Source organism: Oncorhynchus clarkii, chromosome 5, assembly GCF_045791955.1.
Source record: "Oncorhynchus clarkii lewisi isolate Uvic-CL-2024 chromosome 5, UVic_Ocla_1.0, whole genome shotgun sequence".
Taxonomy (NCBI): Eukaryota; Metazoa; Chordata; class Actinopteri; order Salmoniformes; family Salmonidae; genus Oncorhynchus; species Oncorhynchus clarkii.
The window spans coordinates 59,080,512-59,094,887 of NC_092151.1; the positions used below are offsets into that span (position 1 = coordinate 59,080,512).

The 14,376-nt window shown below is 43.1% G+C and overlaps 1 protein-coding gene and 1 pseudogene across 1 annotated transcript; one reads left to right on the forward strand and one right to left on the reverse strand.

Moving 5' to 3' along the window:
* Window positions 1-410: 410 nt before the first annotated feature.
* On the reverse strand, window positions 411-8,488 carry LOC139409728 (uncharacterized protein C19orf44-like; annotated as a pseudogene).
* Window positions 8,489-9,479: 991 nt separating this feature from the next.
* On the forward strand, window positions 9,480-14,045 carry LOC139409106 (calreticulin-like). Its single transcript, XM_071153807.1, has 9 exons — window positions 9,480-9,719; window positions 10,492-10,593; window positions 10,874-11,077; window positions 11,308-11,402; window positions 11,504-11,713; window positions 12,264-12,377; window positions 12,620-12,763; window positions 12,843-12,935; window positions 13,076-14,045. The coding sequence occupies exons 1-9, from the start codon at window positions 9,494-9,496 to the stop codon at window positions 13,271-13,273; spliced, it is 1,386 nt and encodes a 461-aa protein (XP_071009908.1). The 5' UTR covers window positions 9,480-9,493; the 3' UTR covers window positions 13,274-14,045.
* The last annotated feature ends 331 nt before the right edge of the window (window positions 14,046-14,376 follow it).

A 14,376-nucleotide genomic window follows, 5' to 3' on the forward strand; every position in this document is an offset into this window, starting at 1 on the left:
TGAGTGTCAGAACACTGAGCCAATCACAGCGCAAGCTCCGTATTTTCTTCAGGCTTGACCCACCACCACAGAATGCACTGAGCTAGGCTGAAACACCTGCATTTTGGAGCTGCCTTACTCAAGAAAACAAGAGACCATGTTTGTATGTGTCTTTATTAACTCAATGATATATATATATATTTTTTTTTATTTTTTTTTTTACATTGTTTGCAAACATATGTGAGACATTATTAATGCCAAAATAACATGCAAAATAGGGGGGCTCAAAACAGGGGTCGCCACTGATACGTCTATAGAAAGTATGACACATTTGAATAGATTGTCCTTTTTGATGATAGGTAATTTCCCAAGCCCCAATACATTAAATGTTTTTTAATAGAGAATGGTAAAGTATCCATATATTCTCAGTGTCAGATGTAGTGGCGCTCCATCATTTCCTGAAGAATCTCCTCCAAGGCCGCCTCCGTGGTCAGTTTGGGAGGCTTGTGACAGCCAATGAACTACAACAAATCAATCCCACTACAAATCTAGTCAATTCAGGAAAAGTGGAAAAACTCTGAAAATGTCCATTTTTGTCTTGGATCATGATGACTACAAATGCACAGAAGTGTGAATTACAATTGGGTCCACAGCAAATATGGTCGACAGTCCCTCAGATAAGAGTGACAAGGAGCGGCATTTGACTATCAATTATTCCTTCAGTACTACACGAGTGTGTAGCGATTAATTTATGATTGGGCATTAGAGTAGCCTACCTCCTTGGTGTCCTCCAGGGTGGTGTATGTGTAGTCTGCAGGGACTGTAGAAGTGGAGGTGGCGGCTGGTCTGGACAAAGTGTCTGGTGAGAGCCAGCTGCTGCCTCAGCATGTTGAGTGCAAACACAGCAGGGCTGTATGCAATGAGGGCCGGGGATGAGAGAGACAATAGAGGTGTGGTCAGTAGGACGAAGAGCTGAGCCTTTCCTATTTAGATAAGAGATTATGCTTCAGGCATTGTGTTAAACAATGGTGACAATGAGGTCACCAAAACCAATGATGTATACTGAAATCAAATATAAATGCAACGTGCAACAATTTCTAAGATTTTACTGAGTTACAGTTCATATAAGGAAATCAGTCAATTTGAAATACATTAATTAGGCCCTAATCTATGGATTTCACACGACTGGGCATGGGTACAGCCATAGGTGGGTCTGGGAGTGCATAGGCCAACCCACTGGGGAGCCAGGCCCAGCCAATCAGGATGAGTTTTTCCCCACAAAAGAGCTTAATTAAAGACAGAAATATGCCTCAGCCCCCACCACCCTTAGGTGATCCCGCGGGTGATGAAGCCAGATGTGGAGTTCCTGACCTGACGTGGTTACATGTGGTCTGTAGTTGTGAGGCCAGTTGGATGTACTGCCAAATTCTCTAAAACGACATGGTTACACGTCGTTATGGTAGAGAAATTAACATTCAACTCTCTGGCAACAGCTCTGGTAGACATTCCTGCAGTCAACATGCCAAATGCACACTCCCTCAAAACTTGACACATCTGTGGCATTGTGTTGTGACAAAACTGCACATTTTATGCCTTTTATTGTCCCCAGCACAAGGTGCACCTGTGTAACGAGCAAGTTGTTTAATCAGCTTCTTGATATGCCACACCTGTCAGGTAGATGGATTCTCTTGGTGAAGGTGAAACGCTCACTAACAGGGACCTAAACAAATTTATGCCCAAAATATGAGAGGAATAAGCTTTTTGTGCCTATGGAAAATTTCTGGGATTGTTTTTTTCGGCTCATGTAACATGTGCACCATTAATCAACGTTTCATCAAAAGTGCCGGTTTTAGCTAATTTTCAACCGCAGTCCCTGTGCAGGTTATTAAAAACAATTACAATATAGACAATAGAAACATAGGACAAGCAAGACATATCATACAGACATAGCAACATAGAACAAAAGGCAGAAAGACAAAATTCATAAAAGCAACAAAGTGTTTCCACACCTCACAAGCTACAGACAACAGATAACATGGAAAGCGGCAACACACAGCTAGGGACCATGTTTGGAAATCTGATTGACCTTTAGCCATGTCTTCAAGCATTTTGTGAAAGTGTGATATGTGGTGCAGTTATGTGTGTGTGATGGCAGTGTATTCCAGACATAGGAAGCTCTCGCAGAGAAAACGGATTTACTAATGGTGCTTTTCCTTAAGGGAACTATACAGTCACCTCTCATGGCAGACCTTGTGGATCTGCTGCCATATGTTTGGGTTTCCTGTTTAACAAAAATACTGAGTGGAGGGGGAGCCAGGCCATTTAGGATCTTGAATACAAGACATGTATCGGTGTATTGCACAATATTTTCCCAACTCAGGAGCTCATGCTTTCTGAGGATGTAACAGTGATGATGGCTATTGGGCTTCCTATCAAGCACTTTGAGAGCCTGTTTGTAGACAGACTGAATAGGTCTTCATGTTGTACAGCAAGCTTGGGCCCTACTAGTCAAGCAGTATGTTTAGTGGAGGAGTATCATAGATTTGAAGTACAGTTTTGCTACCTCTGTAGTCAAACAATTTCGTATAAATCGGAAATTAGCTAGGTTGAATTTGGTTATTTGAATTACCTTTTTCACATGCTTTTTAAAAGAGGTTGGAATCAAGTATGATGCCAATGTACTTAAAATCAGATTCCACCTGGAGCTTCTCCCCTGACACATAGACATCTGGCTCAGTAGGATCTGTTGCCCTCTTTGTGAAGAACATGCAAACAGTTTTTTTCACATTGAGATGCAAACATGAGTCACTGAGCCACTTTGTAACCTGGACCATTACAGTAGTGAGTTCTTTTTCAGCTTGTTGTTTGCTCTTTGCATGCACATATATCACTGTATCATCTGCATACATTTGAATTTCAGACCCAGTACAGACAGAAGGCAGATCATTAATGCACAGGCTGAACAGGAGGGGCCCCAGTATTGACCCTTGGGGCACGCCCACATCATAGCTAAGAGTGGGCGACAGCTCATTCTCACTCTGACACACTGAGTTCTGCCTTCAAGGTATGATTTCATCCATCTCAAGGCATCAGGGGAAAAGTTGAACTTGGACAATTTTGTGATGAGAATCTCATGGTTAACAGTATCAAAAGCCTTCCTTAGGTCCAGAAACACAGCCCCAACAACGCCCCCTTTGTCCATCTTGGACTTCACATTTTCCAGAAGAAAGCAGTTGGCCCGTATCTGTGGAGTGTTTGCCCTGAAGCCAAACTGCATGGAGTGGAATGTGAAGGGGCTGCTGTTGAGGTGGGCAATCAGTTGTTCTGCTACACACTTTTCAAAAACCTTTGACAACACAGGTAGTATACTAATGGGCCTGTAGTTACTCACGTCAGCAGGGTCGCCTAATTTAAAGATGGCCGTTATTATGGCCGACTTCCATACCCTTGGAAACACTCCGAGACCAATAGATGTGTTGGTGACCTTAGTAATGGGGCCAATGAGTGACTCTTTGTAGTTTTTAAGAAAGGTAGAGTCCAGCCCAAACACATCTTTGGCTTTAGAGTTCTTTAGTGAGCTAATCACCTTGTTCACCTTTGACTCAGAAACCTCCCTTATGATGAAGACAGGTTGAGCATCATTTACTAGCACTGATCCCAAGATACCAGTGGAGGGGTTCTGTGTCAGTACCATGACAGAGTCAATAAAGTAGGAATTGAAGGCTATTGCTATTTCGACTGCATCCTGTGTTGGATTGTTATTCACCATGATGTCTAGTCTTTTTGCAGTGTTACTATGGGCTTTCCCTGTTAACTTTTTTAGATTCTCCGAGATCAGTTTAGAATTTCCCTTTGCTTCACCAATTATGTTAATAAAAAAAGTTTGCTTTTGCCTGTCTGATTTCTTTCAACACCTTATTTCTCAACATGGTAAACCTACGTCTGTCATGCTCTAATTTGGATTTTAGGGATATTTTTAGAGCATAATCTCGTTCTTTCATCAATTTCTCCATTTAGCCAAGGAAGAGTTCTCTTTTGGCCAGGTTTGGATTTGATTTTCTTTAGGAAACCATTTATTGTAGTCTGGATTGTGGATAGAAAAACTTGACTATCAGCTTCCACGTCTGTATAGGACAAGAGATCATTCCAGTTAATTCCCCAAAATAGCTTAATTCACTCTTAGGTATTCTTAGTTGATCTGGCTTTCTAACAGTAGAGAGGTTAAACCTGCTCTTAGACAGCTTTCTGGCTATAAGTGTCAGATTATGATCAGATAGCCCAGTAACCATATTGAATGATTTATGTTTAGCTCACATAATATAACTTAAAAGTATGCATTAAGGTGTCTGTAATAGTATACATGTGGCAAAAACAAATGTAGATATTAGATGCATTTCTATAGCTCCCTTTAAAAAAATTACAATGGTGGGGGAGTGCCAAGATGGTATAGGCACAGTGGCTTCAAAACAGCGCCACCTATCAATCATCTAGTGTATATATAAATCACTGGGTGAAACAGTGCATCAACTACTGTAGCATAAAATCCCAAAACTACTTTAGAAGTTTGAGGCTCAACTGAGAAATTTTATTATATGGGTTTATTGTTGTTTTTTTATGAGCGAGAATTCTGCCTCTATCATCTGAACCGTGGCTGTAAAGACACACCCTCCACGGGCTCTGCACTGACTCGCCATGGGTTAGATCCACATAGGCCATCCCAACCGCCGGCCCTTGGGCTGCCATACCTACACAGACAGGAGAATGACAGACAGGTAGACATGTATAAATGACACTGACTAAAATGCAAATGTTTTTCTTTGTTGCAAATGTTCCTGTACTTAGTTAGTGGACAAACCGGTGGACCAGGTGAAGGCCAGTCCGTCTGGTTGGGTCTGCATCTCGGACAAGGTGAAGGCCAGTCCGTCTGGTTGGGTCTGCATCTCAGACAAGGTGAAGGCCAGTCCGTCTGGTTGGGTCTGCATCTCGGACAAGGTGAAGGCCAGTCCGTCTGGTTGGGTCTGCATCTCGGACAAGGTGAAGGCCAGTGCGTCTGGTTGGGTCTGCATCTCAGACAAGGTGAAGGCCAGTCCGTCTGGTTGGGTCTGCATCTCGGACAAGGTGAAGGCCAGTCAGTCTGGTTGGGTCTGCATCTCGGACAAGGTGAAGGCCAGTCCGTCTGGTTGGGTCTGCATCTCGGACAAGGTGAAGGCCAGTCCGTCTGGTTGGGTCTGCATCTCGGACAAGGTGAAGGCCAGTCAGTCTGGTTGGGTCTGCACTGGGGCCTCTCTCACACACCTGGGCGAGCGTCTCTTCAAAACTTGAGACGGCATGATAGTTTCAGCCACAGAGTGGGAGCGAGATGACCTGGAATAGAAAGCCCTGCTGCCACGGAATGAATCAGCCATTTTACTGTAGTCTGTGGTTGATGTGGGACTGATTGTCCTTCTCTGAGACACTGGAGTACTTGTCGCTCTAAGATGTGTCTGAGACGCTGTAGTCCATGACCTCGCTGACCTCATCTTTGTCCCCGTCTCTGTCTCCCAGGTGCTCGGAGATCTCGCTGACACTACTCCGGTCTGTTTCAGTCTTGATCTCACTCTCAAAGTCACTCTTGTAGTCCTCCCTGGGCTCTTCTGATGGGATCCTCTCCTCACACGTCCAGTACCACTGGCTGTCATTATCACACACTTTTTTTCTTTTTTTTTCTCCGACATTCCAAACGTGACCGGTGCGAGGTCGTCCAGTGGCATAATATTAATGTTGAATTCTGCAGAGAAAACATGACTTCATGAATCAACTGGACTGAGTAAATTATATCAAAAACACTCTCTCTGGTTAACTAGCACTCAAAACATTTTCTTGAAGAAAGTTTCTCATTTCGCATTGCTTTTCACTACAACTACAGACATTCGACAAATGACCTGGCTTACCATCAGAGACTCCACTTCTCTCACTGATGGCATCATCGGAGGGCAGGTCCTCAGAGAAGAGCTCCGCCAAAACGTCCAGGGCCTCAGGGAAGAGCTCCACCAGGGAGCACATCTCACTGAGGGGTGACACTGAGGACCGGGAGGGTTTGAGGTGCCTGGCCCGTGGGGATCCCTGACTGCCTGGGGAGGGGGCGTAGGGAGGATAGGGCGATGGAGGGAGGACTACTGAGGCACTGCGGATGGAGAGAAAAGGACTGCGCTGGTCCAGGGCTCGGCTGGAGAAGCGACTGGGTGATCCGCTGCACGGAGGAGAGGGTGGAGAGCGGGACTGGGCTCTGACTGAAGATGATCGGTCTGCCAGTGGAGGTGAGGGGGAAACCTGGCTGCTTTGGATGAACAACTGTGGAATATAAGAAAAAGGACAGATGGGTGGTTAGATTACACATTGCTGGTACTAAATTGCTACTATTGTGAGCTACCTTTCTAGTTGTCATCTGTGAAGATTATCTTGCTTCTTTGTGCAGGCTATACTCTGACGACTCAAAAGAGCCCCCCAGGAGTTTCCTCATATCCTCCTCATCGCTGTCCAGAGTCACACCTCTACCGGCCACCCTTATTGGAGTACCGGGTTTGGAACTACCCTATGGCGTGGCATCAAGATCCAGGCCTTTCTCATTAGACGCTACAGCAGGTGATACATGCACTCTCTTCTTCAGGAAGCGTTTCCCCTTCATGCTGAGGTCACTGCTGGACTGGGCAGGCAGGGGCTTCTCCTTCTCCTGGGGGGCTGTTGGTATACGCCTATCAGCCAACAGCGCTGGTCCATCCCTGGCCTGTTGACGATTTCGGATGCGGTTCTCTATGACAGCCAGTCGGCTCAGGGCCGCGCTCTGTGAGCTCCTCTGTGATGTGGACTCGACTGACTATGTCTGAGTCCAGCTCAGGGCTGGAGGTTGGCTGGTAGCTGCAGCAGGTGGAGGGAGAACCTGCTCCCCCCATCCCCTCGAAAGCCCTCTGGTGGTGGGTCATCCCTCCCCAGCTTTTTGTTGATGACGTCATTGGGTTGGTCACTCACCGAGTCCTCTAAGGATAACAATAGGTCGCTCAGGTCCTGGAATGGGGTTTGTCTGGCTTGTGAAGTGTTTCTCCTATTGGCAATGACATCCACATATCCCTGGGGAGATAACAATAATGTCAAACATTCTGTGTATACTTTCTGGCCACGATTCTTGGATTTTGGGGTAGGTAGCTAAATTACCAAGCATTGAGTGTATTAAGTGGTGGACTTTTGGTTGTCCTTTTGGCCACATTTGAATCAAATAAAATCGTATTTGTCACATGCGCCGAATACAACAGCTGTAGATCTGACTTTTTTACAGAACTGAAAAAGCGTGTGCAAGCAAGGAGGCCTACAAACCTAACTCAGTTACACCAGCTCTGTCGGTAGGAATGGGACAAAATTCACCCAAATTATTGTGGTAAGCTTGTGGAAGGAAACCCAAAACGTTTGACCCAAGTTAAACAATTTAAAGGCAATGCTACCCAATACTAATTGAGTGTATGTAAACCTCTGACGCACTGGGAACGTGATGAAAGAAATAAAAGCTGAAATAAATCCTTCTCTCTACTATTATTCTGACATTTCACATTCTTAAAGTAAAGTGGTGATCCTTACTGACCTAAGACAGGGAATTCTTACTGGGGTTAAATGTCAGGAATTGTGAAAAGTCTGAGTTTAAATGTATTTGGCTAAGGTGTATGTAACCTTCCGACTTAAACTGTATATACGTATACCTGGTTCTACTAGCTAACTATTCAATAATACATTTGGTCTGCAAATTATTTTAGTTGTTGTTCGTCGTTTTGATCATAAAATAAATGCATGAGTCGAGAGTTTTGGAAACAGCAAAGCTATGCTTATCGTGGCAGTTAAAAATTAAAGTAAATTAGCTACTTAGCCTACTAAGAAGCCTAAATGTACAGTACACTGGTCAGCTAGAGCGCTCTGCTTTGCAAAGTCATGTAGACTACAACACGTACACAATTGCGCACAGTTACAATGTATCCATCTGATTAGATGTATCCGTTTTGAGATTAACCTTGTAGCAATTACACTGTGTCCAACTTCACCGTAAACGGAGACCCTCATACCCACGGGACCGAGTCGTGGTTTATCAGAGGGATAATTGGGCCCAAAATCTGTCTTCTCCAGCAGGTGGCGATTTTTGTATGGAGGTCAAAGAGTGTCGAATTTGGTTAATAAAACATGGAATGTATTATTTCCTAAGTGTGGCTTATTTGATCGAATATAAGTTTCGTAATGATTAGGTTGTTACGAGTGCACTGATATAAGTAGGACACATGACATCCAGGCAACTTTGAGAAATAACACTTTATATCGGAGTTGGGCCTGGTCGTCACTAGTTACCACCCGCCAGTTTCTAATGTTTACGATAGGCCAAGCCAATTTTGACTTTGTGGCTGTGGAAACTGTTGTGCCTGTTGTTTACACGCGTATCTTCCCTCTCCTTGGCTGGAATGGTGCCACATGATCTTGCCTCCTCCCGACTGCCTTCCATTTTTTAATACATTATTTCATATACATTTCATTGTTAGAGCGGCCCCTAGAGTATCTGGTCAAAATAATAGGTCATCTGTACGCGTCGACACATTCTACGGAAACCTGCATGGAAAACGTCATCTTTGAGAAAAGGCAGTTAATTTTTCTTAATTATTTATGTATTAACAATAACATGCAAAACATAATAGCCAGAGGCATTCCACAAAGAAATTAGAAAAATTAAAAATAAATACAACTAATCCATATTATATCAACAGACATATAGCGAATACATGTTTTTGACATTTTGTTTTGTATACGTTTTAAAAGACTCTAAATTGTTTTCCAAATCAGATTTTTTTAAATTAATAAAAGAAAAGGGCCTTTTTCTTCATAAATTGCGTGCGTTCTTTCTCCTCGCCTCGCCCATTAGAGGAGAAGGTTGAAGGTTTTGGGTTTAAGAAGGGGCGAGGAGAGAGGATACGAGGAGGGTGCAATTGAGATTATCCCTATGGAGTCATGACGTCTGAGTTTTATGGTTAGTGACCAAGAAAGCCTTTATTGTGTCACATGATTTCGTGGTGTGTGTCAACCTTGAGCAAGGGTGTATGACGTTCAATTTACTTTATTGCGGTGTGGAAAGTTGTGTTTTATTAGGAATTTATGGAAACATTTGGACATAATGCACTTTTGAATAATCACACTTGGTTCCAAAAATAAATGAATGTTCATCCTCAATCTTACAAATTTCCACAACATAAAACAATATTTTCTGTCCACAATCATTGCTCCTCGCAAATTCAGAGAAATTATTTCAAATATGGCCCGCTCTTCGATGTGGAGGAGTTTTAGAATTTGCCTCTAACCTCTGGTCCCAGGGTCAGCGGTTAGTTAAAGCTTTGGGATTGGGCAATATGATGCCAGACCTGTGGCGAGGGACTACTTCGGCCTCGAGCCGATGTGTAATCCGAGCACTTCCGAAAGATAAATCGTGGTCTCATTTCATTGGACAAGATCTCGTCCAATGAGCCACGGCCATCTGTTCAGGAATAGGGAGTTAGAAATGATCATATTACCTGTTTCCTTCAGCGTTTATAACCGACTTTCAGTGAAAAGCAGCACACACAGTTTACCTGTACAGCGGGACGGTGAAAGCATGAGGGTCGCAGTGGCAATATTAGCAGTTTTTGCATCGGTAGCTGTCACCATTGACGCTACTGTATACTTCAAGGAACAATTTCAGGATGGAGGTAAACGTGCCTTTTGTTTTTCTGATCATTCCTAAAATGTTTCTATATGATAAATAATGGTTTGGGGATCAAGGGCCCATACGTACCTCTTTTCTAGGTCAAATTTTAATCAACCATTTATGTTCTTTATACCTGGAATAGTCAATATCCAGACTATGGACTCCATTATGTCATTTCTATTGTTGAAACAACTTTTCTGTAATGTGGAACATGAGCTCTACACCCTGTTCGCCATGCACTCATTTAAAATGGACATCTTTAAAGTGAATGTATATCATAAAATATCATTATGGTCAGCCTTTTTTACACTGATCACTGTGTAGAAAACACACACCTTTTGTTTTATTTAGAAAAATACATTTTGTAATAGTATCAAAGGGAAATAAATAAAAAAAATTCCCCCCTCAAAATATAGAATTCAGCAGTGCACTGATCTGATCATAAGAAGTTCTTTCACTTGGCTTCTTTGACAGCCTGCAGTATTTATTCAATCGTGATCTTTATTTAACTAGGCAAGTCAGTTAAAAAACTATTCTTATTTACAATGACGGCCTACCCTGGCCAAACCCTCTCCTAACCCGGACGATGCTGGGCCAATTGTGCACCACCCTATGGGACTCCTGATCACGGCCGGTTGTGGTACAGCCCGGGAATGAACCAGGGCCTGTAGTGGCTCCTCTAGACATCCTCTAGATGCAGTGCCTTAGACCGCTGCGCCACTCGAGATACTTCCCCAGATCCGGACTAATGCGATTGTAAATGTTGTTTTCAGATGCATGGAAGAGTCGGTGGCTTGTATCAGAGCACAAGTCAGACTATGGCGAGTGGAAACTGACTGCTGGGAAGTTTTATGGTGACGCTGAGGCCGATAAAGGTGAGCTGAATGGGAATATATTGTAGTTTGATCACGGCAAGATGTTTCATTATGGAGATTTTGCCAGATCTGAGTTTGCATATGCCAAATGGTTGGAAATGGCTCCTTAGATTGTGGATTGTTCGAAATGCAAATATATAAAATGTATTCTCTGGTCTCCAACCCTAATCAAAATGTAATCCACATGACACAGTACAGTATCACTATGCATCACTCACCTCCTATACCTGGGTTCAATTAAACCTACTGATGCTAATGTGTCTTCTTACCTGTCTCACAGGTCTCCAGACCAGCCAGGATGCCCGTTTCTATGCTCTCTCCAGCCGCTTTGAACCCTTCAGCAACGAGGGAAAGTCCCTGGTGGTCCAGTTCACTGTCAAACACGAGCAGAAGATTGACTGTGGGGGCGGATATGTCAAAATTTTCCCAGCAGACCTAGACCAGGCAGCTATGCACGGGGACTCGCAGTATTACATCATGTTTGGTGAGTGTGTACAGAGCACCACTAAGTTTTTCTGACTGAGGAGTGACTTTTAGTCAGAGATGAATCCCTCTGTTATTTTCGTGACCCTCGGTCATTTACATTTTTGTCATTTAGCAGAGACATTCATTCAGTGAGACATTTTTTAGAAATGCCTGGATTTTACTGGTATATTCTGTATTTTATTGACCTAACAATCAATAGGTTAAATTCTTTAACCATCCATCCCACAGGGCCTGACATCTGTGGCTACAGCACCAAGAAGGTTCATGTCATCTTCAACTACAAAGGCAAGAACCACCTCATCAAGAAAGAAATCAAATGCAAGGTATGCCATTTTAAAATCCCTCAGCTTTGCATTCCTTTACTGCATATTACCTGCCAGGTCTGACCTCTAACCTCTGCTGTTCTCCCCTTTTGTCTTTTCAGGATGACGAGCTGACACATCTGTACACTCTGATCCTGAACCCGGACCAGACATACGAGGTGAAGATCAACAATGAGAAGGTGGAGTCAGGCACTCTGGAGGATGACTGGGACATTTTGCCCCCAAAGACTGTCAAGGACCCCGAGGCCAAGAAGCCAGAGGACTGGGACGACAGGGCCAAAATCGACGACCCTACCGACACCAAGCCAGAGGTGAGCCTCTTTGAATGAAGAGATTTGATCGAACATAAGCCAGCATGGATATAAGTCCTATCAGAATCAGGTATGAGAAATGTTATGCAAAGTCTACAGTAACATATAATGAGAGGTACTGCTACTGGGAATGACAAAGCAATGAAGAGGTGGGTACTTTTTTTCCCCATTGGTGTCCAGGCAGTACTGTTTCGCTATTCAGCCCAGTGCATTTAGTCAGAAAACACAGTTCCACCAATCCACTTTGTCAAATGAACAGATTATCCCAAAGTTCCCCCAAGGCTAGTTACTCTTACATAAAGGCCACAAAATGGAATCAGCACAGTCTATAACGAGTTGATAGGTATCACATTTGCTTTTGCCACAGTATGGACCCATTGTGTTTAACAAATGGTCTTTCTTCCTGCATTTAACAGTAAATGGACTAAGGCCAATGAGCACGAGCTTTATTTGGTCCTGGTTTAGTTTCAGGAGTGATCTCTTTTGTCAAAGCACATTGTTTAGTTCTGTCACTGACCAAGTTGTAACTAATATTGAACTTTCTCACTAGGACTGGGAGAAGCCTGAGAACATCCCTGACCCTGATGCTAAGATCCCTGAGGACTGGGATGTGGACATGGATGGCGAGTGGGAGCCTCCTATGATCCCCAACCCAGAGTACCAGGTACAGACTGAGTTTGTACCAGTTGCTGATAACACTTAAATATAACTTTCATGAATAAGTTATAAATGCTTATACAACTTTTATGTCAGTACGTTGTAGAATACGCATGTATGCATAGCATATACTTATAAATAGTTTAATTCTTATTAATAAGTTATCAGTGTTTTCCTTCCATGATTTTAAATCTGCATTATACAGCTAGTGCACCACAGGTAGTCTTATAACTGGCCTTATCTTTCCAGGGAGAGTGGAAGGCAAAGCAGATTGACAACCCTGACTACAAAGGTGCCTGGGTGCACCCTGAGATCGATAACCCTGAGTACACAGCCGATGCCGCCATCTACAAGTTTGACAACATTGGAGTGTTGGGTCTGGACCTGTGGCAGGTATGTTAGACCTCAGACAGTGAATGTTGTTGTTGAAGGGTAATTATGAGCTTGATGTTAAAGTTGCCTTTTTTTATAGGTGAAGTCTGGCACCATCTTTGACAACTTCCTGATCGGTGATGATATAAAAGAGGCTGAGGAGTTTGGAAACGAGACATGGGGAGCTACAAAGGTAGGATTTTGTTATTTTCATAAATTTCTGTTTTTCATAACTTTGTATGAGTTCAGTTTGATATTCATTTTCAAATGTAAGACACATATACCAGTCCCACAGCACTCTCTCTCAATGACCCATTTTCCTTTGCAAAACAGGAACCAGAAAAGAAAATGAAGGATGCACAGGAGGAGGAGGAGAGGAAAGCAAGAGAGGAGGAGGAGAAGAGCAAGAAGGACACTGCTGATGATGAGGGGGATGAAGATGAGGATGATGAGCCAGAGGAGGAGGACGATGACAGCCCAATGGAAGAGGAGGAAGGGGAAGATCCCAAGAAGGACAAGGACGAGTTGTAAATGAAACCGGATATAGGACGTGTCTGTCCTGCCCGATCTCCTCGCCGACGGAGTGACTGCTGTGCATCATCACATTGAGTAATACCCTATGGACTTGGCACTCCTGTGAAAACCTATTTTTCAGGTGTAGGGGTGGGAAAGGGGCAGGCAATGTTTGCCTTTTTTAAGAGGTTCACTTTTTTTTGGAAAGAGTTTAGGGTTGAAGAACTGAGTTTAAGATTTTAGTTTCCGTCAGTTTAATTTAAGATATTTTCCCCTTTGTTCAGAATGTGGTCTATCATGTCCATGTGTCCTACAGTTTCTCTAGGTGCTGCTGCCACCTTTGCTTTTATCATCAGCTACCATCAGTTCATCCCTTCAGTGTCAAAGAAAATGATTATTTCCCCAAATTTGTCATCAATCTTACCAGATGTTGTCTATGTTGGGAAACAAATCAGGGGCATATCAGTTGTCGTTTCTTTATACTTTTTCTCTAAATGGTTTATTTTTATACTGTTGTATGCAGTACATTATTATTATTATTATCATTAACATCTGTTTAATTTATTCCCACAATCGTCCTCTGTATGTCCAACCATTCCCATGCTCTGTGTTGTACATGTTGCCCCACAGGCCTTGCTTTAGTTGTATGGCAGCTGCAGAGATGACTGTGAGACTTAAGGATCTAAACTGTGACTGTCTTTTTTTTGTTTTTGTTTCTCAAAACATGCCACTGTCCCCATGGCACACTGTCTTTTGAGTTTCAGTAAATAAATGAAGCTTTTTCTTTCAATAGTACTGTTAAGTATTTCTAGTAAAGTTAGCTCCTGATTTTGTGATATGGGTTGGTCTTAGCATTTCTAAAATGGGGTTGAAGACCTACCGTAGACACGCTGTCAAACAATATCAAAGTGGAAATCTCTAAACGTGTCTTGTGATGCTGATCTGGACATTTACCGTGAAGGCTGAGATACTACTAAGGCAAATCGAGTTGACACAGTAGAAAAACCTTTACATGAGTAGAGACACTCTTGACCATGCTTGGGGTGTGTTTTCCCATCCCGAGGACACTCCGAAGGCGATGGGCCTTTTCGCCTAAACTGTATTCTGGGACAATCCATACA